Here is a 21,399-nt window from a genome sequence, read left to right as displayed (position 1 = left end):
TATCTAAGAAACCATCACATAACCTAAGATCACAAAGATTTACTCTTGTGTTTTCTTCTAAGCATTTGTAGTTTTATCTCTTAGATTTAGGTCAATGATCTGTTTTGAGTTAATTTTTGTATATGGTATGAGGTAGTGGTCCAACTTCATTCTTTAGCATGTGGATATGCAGTTGTCCAACACCATTTGTTGAAAAGACTGTCCTTTCCTCACTGAATGGTCTTGGTGGAAAATCAATTGACCTTGGTGGAAAATCAATTGACCATAGATGTATGAGCTTATTTCTGGACTCTCAATTCTGTTTGACTGATCTATGTGTTTATCCTTATGCCAGTACCAAACTGTCTTGATTATTGTAACTTTGTAGTTATTTTTCCTCCTTAGCTTAAAGTGTTGTTTCAAGACCAAAAAAAAGAAAAAAGCCTGAGTGTGATTATTTTCCCCAGATTTTGCTGAACCACTGACCATGCCTGGTTATGGAGGAGCAGCTTCTGCTGGAGCCTCTGTTTTTGGTGCTACTGGATTGGATAACCAACCTCCGGAGGAAATTGTAGCTATTATTACCTCCATGGGATTCCATCGAAATCAGGCTATTCAGGCGCTACGAGCAACAGTAAGCATGAGAGACTGTGTGTGTGAATACCTTCCTCTTATTGGAAGTGGTTTGTTTTTCGTCAGTAGCAATTGAGATGTTCCAATGTCCTTTGATTGTGTTGAATCATGTTTGTCTCACTTATACCTCACCATTGCCCGGAGAGATTTATTGGCATATAGTGTATTTAAAGCTAAAATAAACGGTTGAGGGAATCATACAAAGAATTTAAGATTAGGGAGATAGTACATCTGGGCAAGATGACGAAACTGAAAGAAATTCTGTTTCATTCCTAACATTTATTAACAAGGGTCAGAGATTTGACTTGGAGTTTGTTTGGCCTTGTAGCAAAGAGGGCTGCACGAGATTCTGTGTTCAATAAGGCAGTTCTTTATGAGAAGTTATGCTTTTCTTGTATTCATGAATTCCTGATGTCAGGAGAGAAGGGCTGTGAAACTAGAGAGCAGAAAGAAGTCTTCCTCTGGCAGTACAGATATCTATTTCATATTGAGGGAAAATGCTTTTTTTTTTTTTAACCCATCCTCCCTTGCATTGTTTTTTTTCTTTTAAACCCTTCCTTGCCACACCATACTCCATTTTTGAGTGGATGTCTGCTACTGATTCCTTCTTGCCTATCCTGACTGGTTGCCTGCTAGGGTCCATTGCTGAGGTCACAGTGGCTCTCGACTAGCTCATGGAAATGTGGCTGGAACAATCTGTCCCCCTTAAGAATGCTTGAGATGTCTCAACTAGAGTTTGTTTCACTCGGGGAACTTGCTTACTCTCCACTTATTTATTAGCCTGACTGTTTCATTGGAGATTCTGACTACGTCGAAACAATTCTTTAACCCATCAGTGATACCACAAACAGGGGAAGATGGAACTATTTTCATGGTCAATTGGTTTGAACCGCATGGAGTTCAGTTTAAAACAATTTAACCAGCGTTGTCATCCTTAATCAAGGAATTAATCTTGACTCGCCTGCAATTCAACCATTCTACCAACATTTAGGGATAGGAGGCGCTAACATAGTACTCACGTTGGCCCCCCTCAACCTTGCATGGTTATCTGCAGAAAATACAGTTGGTAGAGAATGCAGTGTGTGCAGTTAGTGTGGCTTTAAAAAGGGCGGCACTTCAATGCCATCCTCTCTGGCATTCTGCACCCCATCATTATCAGCATCGGCCTACAGAAATGCTGAGCTAAGACGGACGGACTTTAGAATGCTAATCTGCTGCTCAGAACTGTTTTCCAGTGACTCCAGTTGGAGAGCTCAGTTGGGAGACTTGCAGAATGCCAACTAACGTGAGTTTCATATGCGGAATCAGAGCGTCTTACTCAGAGGCACTTAGGACTAATGAATTCAGGCCTCCTGCCCTATCTACTTGACGTCCTTTCAAATGGTCAGGTTATAATGAGGCCCGGGGACTGCATACATTGTAAAAATGTTTTATTTTATTAGAATAATAACCTGGAAAGAGCACTGGATTGGATCTTTAGCCACCCTGAGTTTGAGGAGGACAGTGACTTTGTGATCGAGATGGAGAATAACGCCAATGCAAACATTATTTCTGAGGCCAAGCCCGAAGGACCTAGAGTCAAGGATGGATCTGGAAGTAAGTTCTTGCCTTAAGGATTGTGTGAACAATCATGACTATATGTTCGGCTCATGCCCTTCCCTCTCACCACTGCATATTAAAACCTTTGCCATCATTCAAAAGTTAGCACAGATCCCATCTTCCCATAAGTGGTACATTTTGCCGCTTTGCATGGGCCACAAGGATCTGATAAAGTTTTGGACAAATTCAGAGTCATGTTGCCTAGTAGCATGTGTGCTTAAGTTTAGTGCCAGCTTTGACTTTGTCTGTCCTTTGAGGTAAAATTTCTTCATGGACCACAGAAGTTTTTGTCCAGGAGAGCACTTGTTTTCATGGTGATATTCTTGAATAGTTGAAAACCAGTCTTGTACCCTTGACCCCATACATACCCATGGGTGTGTCATTACCCATACCAACTACTGATAATTTTCTGAAGGGCTGTCAGGATGGCAGGAGGAGGTGTCATAGGCCAATGTTCTGCCTTTTAATAGCAAACATTGAGGCCAGCCTGGTGGCGCAGTAGTTAAGTTCATGTGTTCCCCTTCGGCGGCCTGGGGTTCACCGGTTTGGATCCCGGGTGCGAACCTATGCACGGCTTGTTAAGCCATGCTGTGGTAGGCGTCCCACACAGAAAGTGGAAGAAGATGGGCACAGATGTTAGCTCAGGGCCAGTCTTCCTCAAAATAAATAAATAAAAAATATTTAAAAAAATAATAATAATAGCAAACACTTATATATGTCACTATGTGCCAGGCACTGTTCTGAGGACTTTGCTTATAAACACTCATTTAATCCTCACCACACCCATTTTACAGGTGAGAAAATAGATGCACAGAAAGATTAGGTACCTTGCCCAAGGTCACACAGCTCTTAAGAGGTGGAGCCAAGATTCAAACTCAGAATCCACGTTCTTCACCATCGTGATTCCCTTCCTCTCGGGCTGTCGTTGCCTGTGAGATAATGTTCAGGCTCTTTAGCTGCCATTCAGCACCTCTTTGCAGCCTCCCCAGTTAGATCCCAGGCTACCTCATCTCGCAGCGTTACTTCTCCTGTACCGCCCTTCCCTGCAACTCAGATGGCTGGTCCTGTAGCCAAACCACCAGCCTGCTCAGCTGTCATCGACCCTCTTCTCGCTACTTCCCGACCTTTGCTCAGGTTAATCCTTAATTGTGAAACGCCCTTCTCTCCATTCACTGCACACTGAAATCCTTACCGTTATTCAGAACTTGGCCACAGATTCCATTTCTCTGGACTGCTTTCCCAGACCCTTGTCATAATCAGTCCTTCCTTACCTCGTATGCTAGTAATAATTGTACCAGTGTCAACAATTCTTCCATTTCTGGTACATTTAATCCTCACAATAACCCTATGAGGTAGATACCATTGTTATCCCCATTTTACGGATGAAGAAACTGAGATAGAGAATGTTAAATAACTTGCCAAGTTCACATAGTAACAGATAGAACCAGAATTCCAGCCCAGGCAGTCTGCCTCCAGAGCCCATAGCCGCTATAACATAGTATTGGTTCTTCTGTTATTAGAAGTATCAAATTCAGGATGAATCTTCCTCAGCAAAAAAAAAAAAATCTTGCAGTAAGATTATTTGTGTATATATCTGTGTTTCCCATTTGACTTGGAGCTTGTGGAGGGCAGAAACCATTTTACTTTTACAAAGCTCATGGTGTTTAGCACATAGAAAGTACTAAGTAAATAAAAATGGGATTGAATTTACATTAGAAGCATTTGTTCCTATAATCATATCGCTATACTTCTACTCATTAGTGCTCTTACCAGACTTAACATGGATGTATTGATCTAACTCAAGAGAGAGGGTGGGAGGGAAAGTTTCTTTCTTATATAAAATAGGAATTTCTTCACTGAAGCTGTTTTTAATCCCGACGGGTAAGAAAAGGATGAGATGTATAGTTCTCCCGTCTTCCATATTCATCTAAGGGGTCTTGTATTACTTTTCGGAAATCACTGGCTTGCCTAAAATATTAAAAGCTGTTATGGACAAGGTACTGAATAATTCACAAGAAGAATTTATTATGTATTATGTGTTCACCGGTTCACTGCTTCCTTGATTTTCTGAAATGGACTTTTCTTTGGGGAGGATAAGTCCTTCTTGCAAAAGAAATAAACCACAAGATGGGGCCGTTGTAAAGCTGCCAAGAGATTTGGCTGCAGAAGGAGGGAGAGTCTGATCCATTAGGGTTTCCCTGCTTCTGGTGGAGCTAGGAGGGACCAACCGTCCTCCCCAAGATGGTCATTAATGACACAAAACGGCCACATCAGCTCCTCGGGCTTATTGTGCTCAGAGTGGTCTGCAGATATTCCTGGCTCTACTGGTTTTTGAGGTGCATCCTTAAATAGGGTGCTATGATGATGCTTTTAAGCACCCTTTCATTTAAAGGGCCAAACTCTGCGGCCTTATTCCTAATCGCCCCCAAATGTAGGGCGCAGGAGAGTGAGGGCGCGGAAGGAGGCAGTGAGGCACTATGAGGGATCACATAGAGGATATGCAGCACCTAAGAACAGTAGTAGGTGAAAAATTTACTTATGAAAAACCAAAAAAGCATAAACCATCCTAATTCACCAAATGCATTTTGCATCTGATGTTATAGAAGAAAAGATGTTTTTAAGGTAGCCTTTCCAGCCCTGTGCCTGGCCCATGAGAGGTGATCAGCAAATGAATGATCGAATGGAGAATTAAATGAATGCAAGAGGCAGTGGTCACATGGATGGTTTTTTTGCTGCCTCCACTAAGTGCCATATGGAGGAAGCGGCAGTCCCATTTTGTCACACTTGCGTCAATCACAGGAAGGGAAAAAGATGATTTCTTCTACTTTGCTGCATCAGCACCTGAACTCATATGTCAGTCACTTCTCTCTTTTTCCTTTAAAAAATTAACATTTATATTGTTTATTTTTCTTATAATTAAAATGAAATATAATGATTTTAGCAACTTGAGAAAATACAGATATGTGAAAAGAGAAAATAAAAATTACAATTCTACTACCCACTCATAACCACTGTTAATGTTTTTTGTATATTCTTTAGCTCCTTCTATACAAATCTATAAAAATGAATATAATGTGTATATTTATAAAAATATTCTATTCTCTACATGCTATTTTATAACCTACTTTCCCCCCTAACTGTGGTGTACATATATATAATCTAGACTGTTGAACATATATTAATAATATTCCATTGTGTAGATGTACCATAATCTATATACCTAATTTTAGGCTAACTAGTTATTATTTGAGTAAACGGCGATTACAGAGTTTCCAAAAAGAGGGTTATTTGCACATTCAGAAGATGACAGCAATGATTTTTAAATAATAAATTTCTTAGGGGATGAATTCAGTTCGCAGAAGTACAACAAATGCCTTTAATCCCTATGCAGTTACGCAAGAAACATTTGTTCAACATTTGTTTCTTCCCTCCCTCCCTCCCTTCCTTCTCTATTAAAAATAATGCTATAATGAACATTCTTGGATCTTCATTTGATTATTTCTCTAGGGTAAATTTCTGGAAGTGAAGCTTTTGAGGCAAACTACATATTTTTGAGATTTTTAACACAGATTATTACACTTCTCCCCAGAAACACAGCCCTGCTGCGTATCCTGGCTGCCCTGGCATCTCTGCTCTTTCCCGTTCCTCCCAGCACTGCTGTCGGGCTGAGCACTCTCATATTCTTCATATCTTTATTGCCCAGTTGTTTTTCTTGTATTAATGGCGTCCTCATTTCCTTTGGCCCATTTTCCCATTTGGTTGAGGTTTTTAGCTATTTTTTATTGATTTGTATGAAGAGTTTCATATTGCTTATTAGTTTGGGAGTACCTGGTGAGCTGTACAGTATTGAGTTTTTCTGGCCAAACACATATTATCCTTTTCCTGATTCATCCCCTCTTCTCCTGCTCCTGCAAAGCTGTATGGTTTTCTTTATAAACATCCTGTGCATTTCTGGTTTAGTTACTTCTCAGAATTACGTTTTCTGTTTTACTTATGAATAAAGTTTTTTCCTGTTATGTTTTCTAAATTGTTACTGCTGAATTTTGGCCATTGGCCGTTCTGCAGGGATTTGACTAGAATTACATTAAATGCATAGGTTAACTCGGGGAGATGGGTATTCTGTGTAGGTAGGTTGTTTCCATTCCCGAGACAGTGTTTTTTACCTCTTTTTTTGGTTGGTGAATTGGGTTGGGACATTTGACCTGGGGGTAATGAAGACAATTTAAAGGTTTAGGTAATTACTATTTAGGAGCAAAACGGAGAGCCAAAATAAACAGACAAACAGACCAAGAAACAAGTAAAACCAACAACCTCAGTTTTAAGGGTTCTCCTATACCTGCCAGGAGGGCTGAGCCAAACTTGTCTAAGCAAAAAAGTGAGTGTTGGGTCATAAAAGCTAGAAAGTCCCAGAGAGACCTGACACTAGGCGTGCCCTTGACTCCCAGACTCAAACCCTTTTGTCTGGCTGTGCCCCTGGCCTCTGCTCCCTCTGGGTTGGTTCCAGTCTCAGAAAGGCTCTCCCTAATGGCTGTCAGATGGCTGCCAGTGCCTCCTGCATTGGTGTCTTTCCAGGTTAAAATCCAGCAGAGTCTTGTCCCAGAGGTCTCAGCAGACATCCTGAGAATGAGACTCTGGTTTTGCCCACCCTGCCCCTGGTCACAGGACCCACTCATGGAGCCTCAGGGTGGATACATGTTCCTTTCTAGCTTTTGAGCTGCGAAGGGAAGGGTTGGTCCCTTCCAGCCCTGGTTCAAGTGGACCAGCAGAGTCAGCATCACCTGTGGACTTGTTAGAAATGCATAGTCTTGGGCCCCACCCTAGAGCTACTGAATCAGGACCTCTGAGGGTGGACCCAGCCATCTGTGGTTTAGCAGGTCCTCCAGGTGGTTCTAATTCAGCTTAAATTTGAGAACCACCACCTTAAAGCAAGATTAGGTTACTGTTGCTGTAAAGAGGAAAGTGGCTACTGGGACATCACTGCACCACGTTAACACTGAAAATAATGACAAGGTAGGTGTTTGAATTGGAAAAAAGAGACTACTGTCTACGAGGACAGGGATTAAAGAAGCACTCGTATCAAATTCTTCCTTTAGGGAATATGTTAAGAATCTTTATTGCTATCATTTTGAATGAGGAAGTAATGTCATTGCGTTATTTAAATGTTATGTAATTGGCTTAAAAGGATTAGTGCTATTAACACTTCTAGTAGTGGTCCTTTATTGAAGGCCTACTATGTGCAGGCACTCCCTCTACAGTGTTTCCTTCACTCCTTACAGCTGGGTATTCAGATAAGGAAGTGGTGACTTGGGCCACTGAGGCAACTGGCTGGTAGTAGAACCAGCTTGGAATTTGCGTCTGTCTGATTTTGAAGTCTGTGCGCTTTCTCCTTCACTCCCTCTTGAGTCATCCTATTTCAGATTTTCTAAATTGGAATGGAGACAGGAGTCTATTTTTCAGAAGATATTTGTCTGTTTATCTTCATGTCCTACACATTTTAGGGCTAGTGCTTCACTTTCTGTTGATTTTTTTTTTTTTTTTCTGAGGAAGACTAGCCCTGAGCTAATATCTGTGCCAGTCTTCCTCCACTGTATATATGGGTTGCTGCCACAGCATAGCTGATGAATGGTGTAGGTCTGCACCCGGATCCAAACCCATGAAACTGGGCTGCCCAAGCGGAGCACACCAAACTCAACCACGATGCCATGGGGCTGGCCCTTCTGTTGAGTTTTTAAAAATTTGAAAAAAGAGGGAAATCAGGCCTTCAGTTGACCTGTCTGGGCTTCTGCTGTTTGCAAAACCATTTCTGTGTCTGTGTTGCACTTAATGAGCGTTTACTGTTTTTTTTTTTTAAGAACTCACTGATTGCCAGTGTAATTAAAATGTGATTAGGCTGTGATTACTCAAAACCTGCTCTGGCTCCTTCAGCCACATTGCTGTAATGGTTCAGGTATCTTCTGCAGCTCAGATTTTCCAGCAAGGGGAGCAGAGAGACATTTCATTTACGTAATGGTGGGGCTCCCCACATGCCGGGCTCCCTGAGGAATGAAGCCAGAATAGGATCTGGGGAGCAGGAGGTACAGCTGCACGGGGAGCTAAGCGCCAGTGGTCTACTTGAAAGCCACACACACTTACTTACCACATCTGGGCTCTAATGCTCATCCCATTTCAGCACCTATTTGTAATTCCTATTTTTTTCAGTGGGGCTATTGGACATTAAGAGGAAGCCACTCTGTGGAGTAAACTAATTTACACTAAAGTATGAATGACTGGGAACTATTAAGCTAGGAGGGAAGTGTTTGATATTTGGAGTTTTAGGCTGTATAACAAAGAGAAGTCAGGGGGGATTGGTAATTTTGAGCTGGCTGGGGTCGGGAGGCAGTTCGCAGTTCGCAGACCCTTTAAGATTCTGCCTGTGTTATCAGCTGCCTTAAACTGTTATTGATTTACCCAGATCCTCCTTTTTCTCTTCTTGGGAATTCAGAAGTTTGCCAAAAACTCCGCCTTCTGCCGCCCTTTCTCAGAGCAGGGATGAGGGAAATCAAGCTGTTGGGGGTAGAGATTGTTTGCAAATGTAGGGTGTTTTTGAGTCAAATGTTAGTAAATGGGGGGGTGCTGTTTCCCCCCCTATTGTACAGAGAGAGTTAGAGATGGGTAATGAAACAAATTATTCAAGTTAGGAAGACTCAATTGGAAAACCCAGTTTGTCAATTGGAAAACCCAGTTTGGGTTTCTCACCAGAAGTCTGCAGAGCCTCTGGGGTCTCGATGGTTATTTCAAGGGGTCTTTTGCTGTTTCTGTATTGTGAGCACTTTCTGTGGACTAAATAATGTATCGCACCCTTACAAGATACTCCTGCTTTTCAAATATATGTGGATGCTGTAGTGGTTTATAAAATATAAATTAATTTAACTGCACTCCTGAATCTAGAGCTGCGTTTCGTCGTTATGTGTTGTTGAACTATAATTTTCAAAAAGGTGGAATCATAACTCTCAGGTAAATGTAAACTGAACACATATCACAGATTTTCTTTAACTCCTTAATTAATGAGGGAACCAGTTGGTTGTTGGTTCAAATGCATCTGAGAAGCTAGGATATTTAAAGATAACTTGATTGCTGAGTTAGAGATAAAATTAGTTCATGTCTATCAAGATCGTAAATCCTTGAGGTTCTGTGTTTCACTGGACAGAAATTTTTCATAGTTTTACTGGACAAAAATCTACTAATTAACAAGTAACTTCACTAAGTTTGGGACCTTCAGTCAGTGGTAAGTAATGAGATGAACTGAGTTCATTCCCCTCGACCAGGGGCCAACAAGCCTTTTCTGTAAAAGACCAGATAGTAAATGTTTCAGGCTTCCTGGGTCATATGCAGGTCATCTCCTATTTTTCTCCTCTTTGGCAGTACAAAAATAGGCTGTGGGCTGGATTTGGCCTGTGGGGCTTCCTAGTTTGCCAGTCCCTATCCAAGACCATCCTCGGGTGGCCATTCCTCCACATGACACGAAAGGGCATTCTGCCTAACTATGCTACTCCCCAAGTTTCATAGACTTTCTCTGACAGTGCTCTCCCAATGAATAAAATCCGAGTACAATCGCTGCTATGTTCTTTGGGGGTGGGGTGATAAAATTTTGATGTTAAAAAATTCTGTGATTAGAAAGGTTGGGAACATTTTCCTAAGTTCGTAAAAGGACAAGTTTTGTTGGGAGAGGGAAGTAGGGAGGAAGGACGCTAGTTTCAGATGCTGTTTAATTCTGGCTATTAGAGGGTCCCTATTCAGCAGATGTAGGACGTAGTGGTATGTATAGGAAGTTTGTTCAGCTCTTTCGGATACTTTGAAAGTTTCTCTGTTGAAAGTCAACGTTTTTTGAATGATTTACCTTACCTCAAACTGGCTTTTCTATCTACATGAGAAGGGGTCTATACATTTTAGGGGCAGTGTGTGTGCTGATGCTGTTTTCTGACCTCCGGGAACTTGAAGAAGAACCGGCAGCATCATCCCGTCTGGTTTGTTCACCTTGACTTTCTCTTTGGAAAGAAACACTAAATGAGATTTTTTTGCCTGTTGAGTTTTTGCAAATATGTTGAGAGAGACTCTCTCTTTTGCTGTGGTTCCTAGCAGGAGGTCTTGAATAATGCATGGGGTGATTGCTTATATTGATAAACATGGTTAATTTTAATTATAGGACTAAGATTTATGCTCATCTTTTTTTCTTTAATTTATTTTTATGATTCTGAGTATATATGTGAATTGTTTTTAACCGAATGGGGGAAAAATGCCTTTGGGGCTGAATGACGTGTTTGGGTGTATTGGAGTGTGTGGATCTGTCCTTTTCTTGGTGTGTGTGTTTGTTTCGTCAACCCATTGGCTGTGTTGGTGTCTGAGCAATGTTTCATTGTTATGGCCCAGGCTTATGCTGGGCAGTGCTCATTAAATACCCTGTTCCATTATTTAAGTCGTTGTTTTGGGGGACGGTTCTTTGAGGGGAAAAAAGCCTTGGTTGGGGCATCGTATCTTGTCTTTATTTCATAAAAATTCTAAGAGGGCAGCAGAGGGCAGCTGAAGTTTGGGAGACCAGCACTGTACCTGTCAAATTGAAGTTTTGGAATTTGCTATTGAATTATTCTAAAAGAGCTTTAAAAACCCACCAGGGTCAAGAAACTGGAAGAAGTCTCAGCCCACACCTTGTCTTGCTCACTGGGGTTGGGTGGGTTTTTAGTGTTGGGGGGCAATGGGAAGGGCAGAAAAGGGTAGGGTCCCTGGATCACTATTTCAGAAAATAAGGGCCAGGCAAAATGATTGTCATTCACAATTGTTTTTGCCTGGTTTCTGGTTTCAAACCTAGAATTTTTTTTTGGATGTGACAGCTAGCAACAAAAACTTAGTTATGATGGGAACAGTAATTCCCTCTGATTCATTTCTTTTTTAAATCATTATTTCACTAATTTATACCCCAATTTATACTTTGGTATAAATATAGTCAATATAAGGTGACATAAAAACAAATGAGGAAATGGAGTGAAGGGAGTTATTCCTTAATTCACTTATTTATACACGCAACAAATACTTATTAAGTGCCTACTGCGTGCTCAGCATGGTTCTCTGTGCTTGGAATATTTCAGCAAATATGATAGACAGACTTCTTGTCCTTATGGAGCTATATTCTAGCCTGGGATAAAAGGAGATAGGCAATAAATGAATGCACGAGTAAGTATATGACATGGCAGGTGTTAATTTGTGCTAGATGGACAACAGTGAAGAAAGGTCAGGTGAGGGTGGGGGTGGACGGGAGGGCTGCTCCTTCATATGGTGGTTCAGGAAGCATCTCTGAGGTGACAGTTGATCTGAGATCTTGATGAAGTGAGGGGTGAGTCATGTGACATCTGGAAGAAGAGTTTCAGGTAGAGGGAACAAGTGTAGAAGCTTGAGGCCAGAGGGCGCTGGGTGTGTTTGACGAGCAGCCAGGAGGCCGGAGTAGCTGGAGTGGAGTGAGGGGGAGAGTGGAAGGAGGTGGGGGCACCTCATAGGCCCCTGTAAGAGTAAGATTTTACTCTGAGATCTAGGACGCCACTGAGAGGGTTTTTGACAGAAATAGCCACAATTTGACTTCCATTTAAAGACCGCTCTGACAGCCATGCTGAGTATAGTGGGCAGGGGGCAATGAAGGAAGCAGGGAGCCCAGTTAGGAGGCTATTGTGAAAATTCAGGCAAGACATGGTGGTAACTTGGATTAGGAGTTACTATTGGAGGTGTAAGAGTGGTTGGATTCTGGATATATTTTGAAGGAAATATTGACAGCATTTGCTGATAGATTGGGTGTGTGTGAAGAGTGTGAGAGAGAAGTCAAGATTTTGTCCCGAGTTACTGGAAGAATGGAATTGCCATTGGCAAAGATAGATAAGGCTGAGGAGAGAATGCTCAACAAATTAGGAATGAAAAGGCATTTCCTCAACCTGGTAAAGAGCATCTAGAAAAAACCCACAGCTCATGTCATACTTATGGTGAAAGACTAACTGCTTTTCCCCTAGGATGAGAAACAAGACAAGGCTGTCCACTCTTGCCACTTCTATTTAACATTGTAAGGGGAGGTTCTAGCCAAGGCACCTGGGCAAGAAAAAGAAATAAAAGGCATCCAGATTAGCAAGGAAGAAATAAAACTCTCTTTATTTGCAGATGATGTGATCTTATATATAGGAAATCCTAAAGAATGCACTGAAAAAACTATTAGAGCTAATAAATGGGTTCAGCAGGGTTGTAGGACATAAGATCAATATACAAAAGTCACTTTTATTTCCATACATTAGCAATGAACTTTCCAGAAATTAAGAAAATAACTCCACTTAATTCTGTGAGACTGGATGAAAGCATGCAGAGAGAGAATCAGGATAGAGAAAAGAAAAGTCTGAGAGCTGAGCTTCAGATCACCACCATTTAAAGGTCGGGGAGACGAGGAGGAGCTGATGAGTCAGCTAGACAACCAAGAGAGTTGTGTCTTAAGAATAAATAGTTGAGGAAGGAGGAGGTGATCAGCAGTGTGATGTCCTGAAGGTGAGTAAAATGAGGACTGAGGATTCGCAAGTGAGTAAGTGGATGAGCATGGGTGAACAGCAAGAGGAAGAGAGAGAATGGGAGAGGGAGAGGTGGGGGAAAACGGTCTGTCCAAAACCAGTACTTTGGAAAACGCAGTAAAAACTGAGTACTAGAAAAATGACTATGCAAGCCCATTTTTTTCTTATTAGATTCTACAGACGTGAATATTGTTCTCCAATTATTGTTAAAGTTCATGCTCACTCAGTTTCTGTACCTATTTTGTTGTAGTTTGTGGAGGGGACTGGTAGCAGTCTGTGGAACCCACTGTGTCTTGTGTAGGTCTAGGTTTGGCCGGGCGAGCATGAGCTGAAATTCGTTCAACATGGATTTGGTACAGAATACTGTGCTAGATGGTAGGACGTACTCGTTAGAGAATAAACACCAGTCTAATGCTCTAAGAGGCTATATATCTACTTGTTCAGAAAACACGAAGCCTGAATTTTGGTCTCATATAGTTTATAATTATGAGCAAGTCAGAAATCACAAGAAGCGTATTCTGAAGCATTTTCCTTTTCTATAAATGCTAACAGCTATCTGCTGGCTTCCTCATAATCCTGACATTTGTATGATATTTTAGTCTGAATTGCTCATGTAAGCCTCATACAACTTGGTGAAGTGGGTGGATTTTTCATCTCTGTGAAGCAATGGGCTCAGAAAGATGAAATAACTCCTCTATCCTCACGCTGCTCGGAAGAGGTAGAGCCAGGACTGCCCTTTCAGACTGTGAGCTTGCCACCAAATGGGGCTGTGGCATTTTTAACTGCTTTCCAGAGATGGATTTAGTGTCAGCTGTACTTTGATAGTTTACGTCCTGCTTTGTTAAGAACTTGCAGGTTGAATTTGGTGTCACTGTGGGTGGATGTATGGGCGTGTGTGTTCTCAGCATAACAAGGTAAATAAACTTTGTCTTCCAATCTAAACAGTTGCTGGGTTACACTCTTGTTGGCTTTAAATTCTGATCAGAATTGCTATTGATTTCTTGAAGTATTGCCTTGTAACTGAGTTGTTTCCTCTTTCATAGTGTATGAATTATTTGCATTCATCAGTCACATGGGAACATCTACAATGAGTGGCCATTATGTTTGCCATATCAAAAAGGAAGGAAGGTGAGTTTTTTTTAGAAGGTGAATGATGTCTGTGTTTTATTGAGCACCTGCTATGTGACAGGCACTCTAGTAGGGATTTCATGTTCTCTCATTGGGTTCTCACAGTGGTCTTGGAGGGATGTATTCTTAAAGCCATTTTATACATCATGACAGTGAAGCTCAGGGAGGCTGAGTAGCTTGACCTTAGCTCCTAAGTAGCTGTGTCAGAGCTGGTATTCAAAGCCACTCTCAACCGTCATACCAAGGTGACTTCTCAAAATGAAGATGCACTCTGCAGCAGAATGCATGTCATATTTGGAACCTCCATAGGATTGCCAGATTTGGCTAACAAAACAAAACCCAAGAGAACCAGGATGCCCTATTAAAATCAAATTTCAGATCAACAATGAATAATTTTTTAGTACAAATATTGTCTCAAATATTGCATGGGACATAACTTACATTAAAAAACTATTTGTTCCTTACCTGATAGTCAAAGATTGAGTATCCTGTGTTTTATCTGACAACCCTAAACATCCAGGGTTTTGCCTTATTGCAGCCTTGCAGTAGGTTTCTTGGCTTCCTAAGTTGGATTGTTAGGTGTGTGGTAAACAGGAAAGGAGACAGTTATGGGATGTAAGGCTGCTCTTCTCTTCAGAACATTCTCCCCAGGCTGGATCTCCAGAGGCTCCACTGGTTTCCCTTCCTTGAGCTCCCCACTGAGCAGCCTGTGGGTCAGCACTCCTGTTTGCATCATTGCTCAGGCCACATGGATGCTGGAGAAACACCTAACGTTGGCCTCTCCTGGTTTGACGTTGACCTCTCACTCCGTGTCTCCTGCTGCAAGAGTGATCAGTTCCCACTCAGAACTCAATTCTGTTCCTTTTTGGTGTGTCTTTTAGTCTTATCTTTTAAACTTGAGTAACAAAATAGTTGAGCACAGGGACCTGTTTTATGGTGAATTCTTTTTATTACCAAGGCTGATAGCTCTTTTAACAATACTTTTCTTAAGAAAAAATAGCTTAATCATAATTTAAAAAGCAATAAAATTCATTGTAAAAAGAATTTGTAAAATACAAAAACATACAAAGAATATGTCATCTGGAAACCTAGAGATAGCCATTGTCTGTATTTTGGTATATTTCTCTTTGCTTTATTGTTTTTATTGGGAGAGGGTATATATGGCTACATATGTACACACTACATATAAATATGCATATATATTTACAACTTTTCTAAAACCTTAAAGTATGTACACAATACTTTATAATAATAAATATTATTATTTAATAATAAAGTATTAGTTTTGTAACATTTTTTCCCACTTCATATTACATTGTGATTATTTTCTCACTTCACCAAATATTCTTTGAAGATATTTTATTGGTTCTATAATAGTTCACTGCATGGCAATTTACTTCTGAGTTTTAGCTAGTTTATACCTAAGGCTAAAATAAACACTGTTGTACATAATTTTTTGACTCCATTCCTGAGGCTGTCTATGGATATCTACAAACAGAATTATGAGATAGAGGATTTAAAATGATTGGAGGCTCCTTTAGTAGCTACTTTCTGATTAGGTTCAAGAATGAAAAAGCAATTTCCCACCAGCATTCTGTTCCCTTTTAGACCACAAGCTTGAGTATGGTTATCTTAAAGCATCTTGATGATTTTAAGTATGGCACGGTAACTTTTCCCTGCAGAGTTTCCTGGAACTGACTTAGATCCATTAAATGCTTTTGTCTTTTGTTTTCAGGTGGGTGATCTACAATGACCACAAAGTTTGTGCCTCTGAAAGGCCCCCTAAAGACCTGGGCTACATGTACTTTTACCGCAGGATACCAAGCTAAACCTCAGACGTACAAATTGGCGAGAAGAAGCCATATGCCTTTTTAATTTGCCAAAAAAAAAAAAAAAGTAAGAAGTTGGACGGCCAGACATGAAGGAATACATGGGGTATTTATAGATTATTTAAAGAACATCGTTTGACATCTTCTGAAATAGAACTGGGAAGAAATTTCTATTAGTGATGATACACGACTGTAGATAGTTTTTCTTTTTATAAATGTTCAAGGAGAGGATGATTTTTTAAAAAAAACATATTCATATTGCTGGTGGGGGATCTGCCACTGGCACATCAAAGGTGAGAATGTGCCACTAGCCCTCTATTTTGCTTTGGGGGTCAGTGGTAGCGGCCTCCAGAGAAACCAAGTAATGGGGCCAGTCATGTGGCCTCACCCACAATAAATGAGAAGCCCACTTTTGTTTCATAACGAAAATCAGTAACTGAGCTGGGCTTTATTTGTGACATAATTTTTTCATTACAGACAATAATTTCTGACCTATCCATGTATAGTAGATTAGAGCATCTGCAACGAAAGATATTTTTAATTTAATCATATCAAAATACATAATACAATTGTGTGAATGTGTGTGAGAATGAGACCAAGAGTGTGAGACCTTTATAGTCAACTAGAAAATCTGTGACGGGTTGGTTTTTAAAGATTAAAACAGTTGGTATTAAGCATAGCTAGAAAAAGCAAGCAAATAGTTTAAAGAAACTATAACTCAGGAACAGTTTAAAAATTAGTTCCCCACTTAGATTTCCAGGCTTAGAAAGGGCTGATTGTCCCTTTGAGGGCTGTCGAGAATTCACTTGGGTTTGTGACCTTTGATGGTGTAATGCCGGATGCCCACAGCAGCACAATACTGTACTTTGCCAAAGGTAGATGGATTCTGTTTCTCAGCAGCCATTCCTGCTAAGGTATAGTGTGTATTTTTAGTTAAAATAGCTCATCTCTTCTTACCATAACACATGACAACTCCCTAGAATCATGTTAAGTGCCCCACATTGGTCTGTAATTTTCTCATCTCTGAGCTCTTTGCCTGCCTCCATTTCTACGTTTTATGGGGCCAGAGTCCCATCCCTGCTCTCTTCTTGCCTAATCACCTCCTGACTTGCCTTCACTGCTTATCTGCTGCAACCACAGTGTGATCCTGGGTACTTTAAGGGTTTCACATGCGAAGAAAGTTTATATGACATTATAAAAGACCATGATTTACATTTCAGTGTTTTGTTGTAACCTGGGGTTAGATCAGAGTTTCACATGTGATGAAAAAATGGAATGATAGTGCTCTGTGATTTTCCTACTGCCCTGTACCAAATTCCAGGGTCTCTGGAATTTCTATTTCAGATTATTCAGTCAAATGGAAAATTTATTGCTGTCTGCTAAACATGCATTTGGTTGGTAGAAAGGCTCTTTCTAGAAAGTGTAGGAAAAGAAAGTAGAACCAGTTGGGTGAGACACAGGACAGATGGCAGATGATGACATGGTGAGTTGTGAACAATCAGGATTCTGGTTATGATGGGGCCGTCTCACAGATGCATTATGCCATGTGAGTGAGGGATGCAGAGCCCGAGGCTCGTGGCCTGGAGACCACGGGTGCTGCCCCTAGCTGAGCTAGTCCCTCATCCTCCCCGTGCCTCACTTTCATCATCTGCACAATGGTGTGATGACACTTGCCCTCTCTTTCCAACTGTGCTTTGAGGATATGGCGAGATTTGGTACGATGACCTTAAAGAGTCGCAGATGGTGTGCCACGGTGGGTCCTAGTAGAGTATGCTCCCTCCCTTCTCTCATCTGATGTTTTCTTCAATTTGGGAACAAGTGAGATTGGCAGAAGGCGGGAGCTCGTGGTGCAGTAATTCTCTACTAAATTTTGCCCGCTGGTGTCACCTTTTAACATTGACTCCATATCCTAAGGCAGTCCCACTCTGTTACATGAGCCCCTGACTCCTGTCAAAACCCCACGCTGAGCAGCCTTAGAAAATCCAGTCTCTTTAGGGCTGAGTATTGTAGAGTAACGACTCCAAACACACATTGAAAATGACTTCTTTTCAATGCTGTCACAAAGCAAAGGCCTTTCTGGGGGTGGGAGGTGATTGGGGGTTTGGATTGAAATATGGACAATGATAGCACGTGTATTTTGAACAAAAAATTTTCTAATAAAACTTTGCAAAATGAATGGTGTCAAATCAGTATATAAGATTATAGGCTATACATTATTTAATTTCATTAAGTAGAAAAAGAAATTTAGCCCTTTTGATGCCTAAACCTATTGTAAGAAAGTGTAATATGGCTGCCTCTTTTTTTCCTGCCTCACAAAACAAAGGGCTATTTCTACAAGGCAAAGTTTTGTATATGTGCTTATTCTTCATTTCAGATTAAGAATTGGGAAAAACTGGAGTGAATAATGGGTTTCTTTCTTGCTTAAAAATGTATTTATATGTATACCTTAATATATACAAGGCAAGTTTCCCTGGAATAAAAGTCTGGAACATACTACTTAATTTTACACATGTATGTAGATGAGATTATTTGTTACTGAAAACTGGAATAATGTGTGGATTTCGTCTACTGATTATCAACCTGTTAGGAGTCCTTGTGTGAGGCGTGGTGGTATAATTGTGAAATTCTCACTGTGTGTGAGTGTATGTGTGAAAGAGAGCACTTTTTTCCCTGTAAATATCTTTTGATATCCATTTGTGTAAAATCCCAATGAATGTGTCTTTGGAAAATATAATGTAGCAAAGTTTTTATTTTGTCAATTGATCTAAATGCCCATTTAACTAATCAGAACTCCAGTTTGGTTCAGATTGGGATTTTTTTTAAAGGGGAGGAAAAGTATGCAGAAAGGACAATTGGAAGAAGCCTGTTTTAATGCTATTTTACATCAACATTGCTTCAATATTTTGAATTGACTTGGCTGTTTTCTCCCACCTACAAGAGAATGTGCCTGCCATTCTCCTGAGCTCACTTGGAGATGGAAGATGTCTAGTGTGAGTAGCACGAGCCTGTGACTCCCAGCATCATTTATTTCCTTGAACTAGACGGAGCCTTACCTGCAATTCATAGTGAGGGCACCTGGGTTTGTAGCCCGACTCCATCTCTGCCTGTGATGGGCTGAGTCCTTTACCTCTCTGGCCATTTTTCTTTAAAATGAGTGGGTTAGACCAGATAGGTTCAGAAGTCCCTTCCTGCCCTAACATTTGATTCTATTTTTATTTTCCTATGGTTACTACTGGGGTCAGACATGGGGATAGGAGGGATCACATAGAGGTTGGATGTTATATATTTGGTTTATTATGGCCCATACACCGCAGTTTAGAACCTGTGCCATTTTTGGTGTGCCCACCCTGGCTTCTGTTTCCACTTTCTTTGGTAATTATCCCGTTTTTTCTTTCCCCACTCGTGAAACTCTCTTCTTCCTAGTCCATGATGTATGTTGTTACCATCCCCTCAGAAATGAAAAATCCATTTAAAACACCTCCTGAAAAACCTCAGAACTACCTTCAGCGAAATCTATAACATTTATAACATTATCTTCTTCTCATTCAGTTATAGCTATGATCCCCGACTAAGTATTGAGGAAGTTGTCTGTCACAGACAGGATGTCTTTTCATCTTGTAGGCTTCGCTGTTGCTAAGTCACATCCATCTGTACAGGCTGTCTGTGGGGAGATGGCAGGTGACAGGGGCCAAGGGATAGGCGTGGATAAAATGTGATTCTGTCCTTCACCTTAGTTCAGAAATCCTAGGTTACAGAACCAGGTTCTGTTCTCTTAAGTTGGGGTATAAGATCACCTGCACAGTGCAGGAGATTCCCTACCCAGTAAATCCTGCTGAAGGAGCTTGTATTAAGATTCTCTAGAGCTGCGCTATTCAATGCAGTAGTCAACGGCCACATGTGGCTAATACCTCTTGAAATTTGGCTTGTCCAAATTGAGTTGGGCTGTACACATAAAATACCAGATTTTGGAGACGATACCAAAAAAGGAATGTAAAAAATTTCATCAATATTTTATATTGATTACATACCAAAATGATCATATTTTAAATATGTTAAGTAAGGTATTAAAATTTCACCTGTCCCTTTTTATCTTTTTTTAATGTGGCTACCAAAAAATTTAAAATCAGATGTGTGGCTTGCATGGTACTTCTGTTGGACAGTGCCGCTCTAGGCTAGACCAGGTGGCGTGGCGTAGGCAGTGAAATACCAAGGTATGGAAGGTAATTCTCCAACCTCTCCAGATAGAAGCAACACAAATGCTTCATTGGAATTGGGAGCACTGTGAGGCATGGAATGCCTTCCAGAAGCCAGCAGATTTTTCCATAGAAAAACCAATATGTATCAGACCCCAATTAAAAAACAAAAGCAAATGAGCCCCAAGCTCTGTTCTTTCACCTTTTCCTAGAAGCTGCTAACTTTGCACTTACTTTTCAAGCATCTTCCAGGTACCAAGAATGTCAGCCACATGAGGGTGTTGGGCATATTTGTTTCACTCTAGGCAACATTCTCTTGTGGGTTCCCCTCCCCAGGCATTGTTTAGTCTGGTCAGAGCTGGGTGTCTTGAAACTGCGAATCCTGCCGTTCTCGATACGTCACCATTCCTCCCTGTGCCCACCTGCCTGGCAGGTGGTGATGTTGGCTTCTGAAAGAGTTTGTATTTATTTTATTTTGCACTAGTCACAGTTGTTGTTTAAAATATCTCAAATGTTTGGGGAGAATATTTGCCTGTGATGGGAAGAGAGATGGGTGATTTATTGCTTCAATTGTTTTAAAATTAAAAGCTATTCTCACAATCTGAGGTCCCTTTATGTCTCTTCTTTTGCAAAACAAAATGCTGAGTAAATTGATTCTGCCCTTTGCAGGTTCTCATTCATCAATGGAACAGGTGACTTGAGACAATGACTCATTTTATGCCTTCTTAGGGTTTCTTTGTGTGGGTGCAAGGCTGCCTGGTCCCCATCAACTGTGGAACATCAATGATGTGGTTACCTCTGTGAAGGAGGGAGGGGCCAAGGCAGGGAGGAGTCTGATGTCTTCTAGACTTTCTCTACCGGATGTCAAGTCAAACATTGGAGTCAGTTGAGACCTTTCTGTGGTTCCCTGGTTCTCAGTTTGCTGGTGGCTCCCTTAATGCACGTACAAGCAGAATTGATGCTGACTGCGTCAAAGGATTTGGGCATTTCTATGACACCACATTTCTAGAGTGTATGAGTTTCTAACTGCTGCTATAACAGATTACCACAAAGTTAGTGGCTCAAAACATACATTTATTAGGTCAGAAATCTGAACTTGGGTCTTACAGGGGTAAAATCAAGATGTCAGCAAGGAAGCTGTAGGAGAGAATCCATTCCTCACCTTTTCCAGATTCTAGAAGCAGTTTGCATTCCTTGGCTCATGGCCTCCTAACAGCATTGGCATTGCTCCAGCATCTGCTTCTCCTGTTATATCTCCTCTGACTGGCTTTCCTGCCTCCCTCCTATAAGGATCCTTATGATTACATTGGGCCCACCCAGACATTCCAGAATAGTCTTCCCAGAATATCTCCAGAATAGTCAGGATCCTTAACTTGATCACATCTGCAATGTTCCTTTTGCTGTGTAAGGTAGCACATTTACAGGTTTTAAGGATGAGGATGTGGACATCTTGGGGGGGCCATTGTTTTGCCT

General features: G+C 40.9%; 1 protein-coding gene across 1 annotated transcript in view; it reads left to right on the top strand.

The window, feature by feature from the left end:
* Positions 1-20,526, top strand: part of USP13 (ubiquitin specific peptidase 13) — a 107,450-nt gene extending 86,924 nt beyond the window's left edge. The window contains exons 18-21 of the mRNA XM_014838347.3: positions 447-613; positions 2,055-2,208; positions 13,820-13,904; positions 15,640-20,526. Coding sequence (XP_014693833.1) covers positions 447-613; positions 2,055-2,208; positions 13,820-13,904; positions 15,640-15,733 — 500 coding nt within the window. The 3' untranslated portion in view covers positions 15,734-20,526. The remainder of the gene's footprint in view (positions 1-446; positions 614-2,054; positions 2,209-13,819; positions 13,905-15,639) is intronic.
* Positions 20,527-21,399: the final 873 nt, after the last annotated feature.

This window comes from Equus asinus, chromosome 5 (genome assembly GCF_041296235.1).
Source record: "Equus asinus isolate D_3611 breed Donkey chromosome 5, EquAss-T2T_v2, whole genome shotgun sequence".
NCBI classification, from domain to species: Eukaryota; Metazoa; Chordata; class Mammalia; order Perissodactyla; family Equidae; genus Equus; species Equus asinus.
The sequence above is the reverse complement of the archived record's forward strand: the minus strand, read 5'-3'. Positions and strand labels throughout refer to the sequence as shown.